The sequence below is a fragment of the Antrostomus carolinensis genome, unplaced genomic scaffold, assembly GCF_000700745.2.
Source record: "Antrostomus carolinensis isolate BGI_N321 unplaced genomic scaffold, ASM70074v2 scaffold23202, whole genome shotgun sequence".
Classification (NCBI taxonomy): domain Eukaryota; kingdom Metazoa; phylum Chordata; class Aves; order Caprimulgiformes; family Caprimulgidae; genus Antrostomus; species Antrostomus carolinensis.
Genome location: NW_010301923.1, coordinates 19,700 through 25,538, shown reverse-complemented (window position 1 = coordinate 25,538; position 5,839 = coordinate 19,700). Strand labels below are relative to the sequence as shown.

The 5,839-nt window shown below is 40.1% G+C and overlaps 1 protein-coding gene across 1 annotated transcript in view; it reads left to right on the top strand.

Annotated features, from left to right (window-relative positions):
- Nucleotides 1-4,216, top strand: part of PPP4R3B (protein phosphatase 4 regulatory subunit 3B) — a gene marked incomplete at its 5' end in the record, with an annotated part of 9,167 nt that extends 4,951 nt beyond the window's left edge. Inside the window, 5 exons of the mRNA XM_029083940.1 lie at nt 253-422; nt 1,568-1,707; nt 2,182-2,366; nt 2,828-3,030; nt 3,858-4,216. Coding sequence (XP_028939773.1) covers nt 253-422; nt 1,568-1,707; nt 2,182-2,366; nt 2,828-3,030; nt 3,858-3,953 — 794 coding nt within the window. The remainder of the gene's footprint in view (nt 1-252; nt 423-1,567; nt 1,708-2,181; nt 2,367-2,827; nt 3,031-3,857) is intronic.
- Nucleotides 4,217-5,839: the final 1,623 nt, after the last annotated feature.

The window sequence follows — 5,839 nt, the reverse complement described above, 5'->3', positions numbered from 1 at the left end:
CCTGCTGTATTTCAAAGAGAAATTAATGGTCCCTGACTGCATTAAAATACACAGGAAAGTCAAAGATTGAAAGAAAGGTTACCTGTCAGCAAGTGTTTCTTCTGAACTTTCAGAAAGTGCTTTTTAATGCTCTTGGTTTGGGGGCACGTCTTCCTGTCAGTAACATCAGGTTTTTTTCAGTTCTTTCCAAGAAAAGCAGATTGGACCCCTAGCATGTAGTTATTAAATTCTTGAATTTCTTTCTTCTTATAGGTGCTCTTCGCTTTATGAGGAGGATAATTGGCCTAAAAGATGAATTTTATAACCGTTATATCACCAAGGGAAACCTGTTTGAACCAGTTATAAATGCTCTGTTGGATAATGGAACTAGGTACAACCTGCTCAACTCTGCTGTGATTGAGCTGTTTGAATTCATCAGAGTGGTAAGTTACGCAGCTTCTTCAGCTCTTACACCTATGTGGCACCTCAGGTAGAAGTACAGAATGCCAGTCTTTCATGTGAAATAGTGTGTCACTACTTAAAATCACAAACTAAAAACTCCATAGATAAATATCGAAATAGAAAGGAGCCAGGAAGCTGCCTCATGGTTGTTTTACTTGCCCATCCCTTCAGAGAGAGTGCGTAGGCCCGTTTACATACAAATCTGTGTAACAGAGAATGTCCTGCAGATGGAAATTGTTTGAAGTGGTTGGCAGTGTTTCTGGACGAGTTTCTGAACTAAACTTTGAAGTGAGGAATTAAGTGAATACTAATTTGGGTTATTATTGTGTCTAAATGAGACTAATTTGACTATAAATTTGAATGATCGTTGTTCTTTAAAATCCTGCGTGTGTGCTTTCTTAGACAGGGTCAGCTTTGAATCAGTAGCTTTTCCACCGGCAGCATTTGCGGGGACAATGTGTATGTGGACGGGACAGACAGGACAAGCAGGAGCACCCAGTTTGTTGTGTTGCTGGGGTGGAAGACAAGGACTTGCAACAGCTCCTGAGCTCCTCCTTGCTGTCAATGCCTTGATGTGTGGGAGTCTTCTCAGGGAATCTTTGTGGTCTGCAGAAACGAAGGGCAGTTTTTAGTCGTAGGATATCATAGCTACTGTCTTTTCCAGCAAGGAGAACATGCACTGTGTCTCCAGGTGACTTTTGCCAGTGTGTTATGAAATTTTAAGATTTGCCTGATACAGCGAGACTTGTTGGGGGAGTGACCAAAAGGTGCCTCATCCATGTGTGCTGCTGTAGTTACTGAGGGCTAGAGAAGGAGCTAAAACCTGTGGGGACAGCAGGGCACAGTTAAACTGTTTCTCTCAAGAAGCCCAAGCATGGTTTAATCAAACTATCACAAATAGGATTGGGGCAGTACTGAGGATATTGCCCATTTATATGGGAATTTTAATAATTGCTTCTAGATTTCAGCTTTTTTATTAAAGAAAAATTGATGACTTCACATTTTTTCTTTACAGTAGTGTTTTGACTCTGGACAATGGATCAGTTACTTTTAAAACTAAACTAAAGCTTTCTGAACTTCTGCGTGTTAATAGTTGAGACTGAAATACTGTTTTGTTCTTATGCAGGAAGATATTAAGTCCCTTATTGCACATATAGTTGAAAACTTTTATAATGCACTTGAATCTATTGAATATGTTCAGACATTCAAGGGATTGAAGACAAAATATGAGCAAGAAAAAGACCGACAAAACCAGAAACTGAACAGGTACGACCCAGTTCATGTATTCTGAGACTTTTGCTGAATGCCATTATGTCTCTTCTTACTGCTGGTTGGCTTCTTTCTTTCCTAGACAGCAGAAAAATCAGAAAGCTGGGATTGGGGTTGGTTTTCATTCTTGGTGAAAACTTCCTCCATTAGAGTAAACCCCCCATATGATTCTCCTTGTGGGCTACTGTAGTATGGTTCACATTTGTCAGTGTATTAAATGTTACGTTCAGAAAACTCCCAGCTTACAAAGAGCAGAATCTTCTTCGGTCGTTCAGAGTTGCAATTCAGTCTGGTTTAGTGTCAGCTGGGGTTTTGGTGAAGCTTACGTTGATGGTAGACCCAGGGACGGCGCTGGGCTGCCTTCTCAAACACACTGAATTCACCTTAAAGCCTCAGACACCGTTTCTGATCCCTGGCCAAGTCTGAAACAGGCAGGCAAAACTTGAATCACTTGTCATGTGTCTCTTACAGTGTTCCATCTATATTGCGTAGCAATAGATTTCGCAGAGATGCAAGAGCCTTAGAGGAGGATGAAGAAATGTGGTTCAATGAAGATGAAGAGGAAGAAGGTGAAGCTGTTGTGCCTCCAGTTGAGAAGTCAAAACAGGAGGATGATTTTCCAGATAGCTATGAAAAATTTATGGAAACTAAAAAAGGTATTTACTGAATTTCAGCTTGTCAGCACTGGAAGTGCTCTGTAACAGATGTGTGGAGTGTCATGTAAACAGAGCAGTTGCTTGTGCTCTCTATCACAAGCAGGAGTAAGGGTATTCCATGTAATTAAGTAATTAATTATCAACATGTCTTTGCAAATTTAGGATTAAAATAATGAGTTAAATTGCTCCAAGCATGCATCTAGTTTAAATGACACTGAAGAGCAAAATTTTACATGTGCTTGTGCATGCTGAGTGAGCAACGTCCCTGTGTCCGCAGCATCTGTGCCGTTCTCTGTGTGAATGCTGGCGTGCTTTGGGCGAGGTCAGTGGGTGAGCTGCTGATTTAAACTGAACTAAAACCAAAAAATCACAGGCAGGTTTTACCTGTGATCATGCTGTGATGTGGATTGTGCTTCATGGTGTACAGCTGATACTGAAGTATGAAAATGTTTGTTCCTCAGCTAAGGAGAGTGAAGACAAAGAAAATCTTCCAAAAAGGACTTCAGCTGGGGGATTCAAATTCACTTTTTCCCACTCAGCCAGCGCAGCCAATGGTGCAAACGGTGCAAACAGTAAATCCGTGGCAGCTCAGACGTCACCAGCAAGCTCCAACGGCTCCTCATCAAAGAACGCAACCCTGACCACGGCAGTGACAGCCACCAAGGTGGGAGACCTTGTACAGAAGCTGCTGTCCCCGCTCGGGACAGCGGAGCATCCTAGTGAAACTTTACCGCTTGCAATGTGGTACGGTTAGCATTGGGCTCGGGGCAGGGTATTGTATTTACGTATAAATTAATGCAAAGCCCTGTCTAGTTATATCCCTACTAGCTTTGGGGAAGGTTCAAGAAAGTATTAGGTGAGTCTGGAGTTGGTTGGTAGATTACCAACCAACTGGTGGGCACAGTTTAATCTCACATCTTCTGCCTAATTTAACTGCTCCCACTACTCAGCTTTACCTGTCCAGTTGCTGTGTGTGTGTTGTGTGTGATATACACAAGAGGTTGGTTTTTCTGAATTAGTTAGTGCCCTCCCTCCCTCCCTCCCCCCCGTTGGGGAATTAATAAGTGTGTTTAAGCAGATGAAATAAAGTCAGTGATCTCTCCATCATGTCTTACACACTTGTGTTATTTTAATCTGCGAGCTCTGGAGAGGCTACGCAAAAGTGTGTGTGGCAGAAATTTTATGGCACACACCTAAGACTTACCAGCAAAACGGATGTGCAGTGTGCACGTTAGATTTTATGACTGTCCAGTTGAGAGCTTAAAAAGTGATTTTTTAAAAATAATTCTGAGGCCAAATTGAGAAGTTCCAGTTTTGAGGTTCAAAAACATTCTCAAGATAAATGGATCTTCGCATGAAAAAGGCACCACCAAGAAACCTTCTGCAGGCTTGTGTGTCTCAGACAGGCTGGCTGGGGGTTATGTACTAAAATTGCACATTCCTGGGTATTTTTTTCAATGTGAGATTTTTTTATTTTTTTTTAATTGGCAGGGAAGTTTAGTTGGCCTAGTGGATTATCCTGATGATGAAGATGATGATGAAGAGGAGGAGACATCTCCAAGGAAAAGACCTCGTCTGGGTTCATAAATGAAACCAAAACTTTGGAATAAAAACTTTTATTATGGGGTTTCAAATGCTGCAACTGTTTTAAGAGCTAAAAAGAATCTGATTCAGAAAGCTTTCTCCCATGAGTATATAAGATAATACAAGGAGTAGCAAAAGAAACTCAGTGTACCAGCTAGAAAGGGTTAGTTCTGTAAACACAAAGCTTCCAAGGAACTTAATATCTTTCTAGTAAGTAAGGAGTCTGCCATTCAGGCTGTCAAAAAAATTAAAAATAAAAAAAAAAGTGGGTTAGTATTCACAGAACCTGGATGATGGCTTCTCAGCAAGGAAAGTCTCAGGTGTCGGGAGGGCAGGGGGAGGGAAAGGTATGATGAACACTTTTTAAAAAATATTGCAGGGTTTCCCCAGTGTTTAACAGAACTAGTTAAAAAAAAAAAAAAATTCAAGCTTAAATTTTGAACCCAGTAATCTTAATTTTGTAATGGTGCTGTCAGTTGTGTTCTTTTAGCAATGCCTCTTTAAAAAAAAAAAAAAAATTAAGGGAAAACTTAACTCTCTTTGCATAAGAACAATCCAGATTTTTGGGACCATTTATTACCAATTAAATCGCATTTCTCATGGTTGGCGGGAGGGACACTGCAATTATAGTGCATGTTGAATTGTTTAAAACAGTAAAAAAAAAAAAAAAAGTTTTAATTTGTATTTTCCAAGAGGAGAAAATGGAAGCTGGATTCAAAATGGCTGGTTTTGCTTGTTTTTTGATTAGACATCCAGTAATAGCTATGCCAAGGAACGATCGCTTCCACAATATCTCCAGGAGCTGCTTGTGTCACAGTGGCGCTGTAGGCGGCACACCCCAGTAGCTGTGGCTTGTGGAAGATGTGGAATTGGAGTCGCTTGGTGTTGTTAAAGGAGCTGCCTCTGTTTGGAGCAGCGAGCCACTTTCCTTTGGAGTTGAAATTGCGTCATTGAGGTGGTAACAAGAAACACTAACAGGTTTTTTTCATAGCGATGAATTTAGCGGCATTTTAACACCAAAGTCACTTTGGACCAAGACGGAATTATTACTAACAGAACACCGGTCTCTGAGGCAGAATCAACAAGCAGCACCTGTGTCTGTCTGGGTGTCATATGAAAGCTGCTTTTTTTAAAAAATAAAAGCACATTCCAAGTAGTAGGTAAGCAAACGGCGACAAAAAGTAGATGAGTTGATGGTGAGTTGATAGAGGCAAACAGTCCAGGTTTTATTTTCAAGAGCAGCAAGTGAACTGTAAATATTTTAATGTTAGTTTGCCCATATGTGATCTGAGATCATGATGAAGTGAGAGGAAATTTCCCAACAACAATTAACGTTAAGATACAAAACCAGCTGCAATCCACCACACAGATCACTCTTGTAATATGTGTTTTGGGTCCATTTCTCCTGGAATAGTTTAAACCGAAGCAGTTTCTCTGTTTTGGAGATTTTTTGTAGTTAATTTTAATTTTAGCTATTGTTTGGAAAAAGATGGGCTGTCTGTGTAGATATGAAGTATAGTTTTTTCCATAAAACAGAAGTTTATTTTGTATTAAAAATACCACTGTACTTGTTTTACACCATTTGTATACATGTGGTGATATTAATGCTGAACTGTAAAATTCAGGAATTAAAATGTGACCCTGTAATTCCATAATTATTGCTTTTGTTTGGTTTGTTGTACATGGTAAGTTAACTCAGAATTTTAAATGTGGCCGTTTTAGAATATTTTTAAAGATTAGTTATCCATGCAGTTTTAAAAGTAACTCTATACCACTAGATGTAATCCCAGAGGGAACGTGCGAGTTCTTCCCGATGCGTAAACTAGACACAAGCATTCTGATGGATGACAGTTCATGTGTGTGGACCTGGGGACAATGGCGTCACCCTT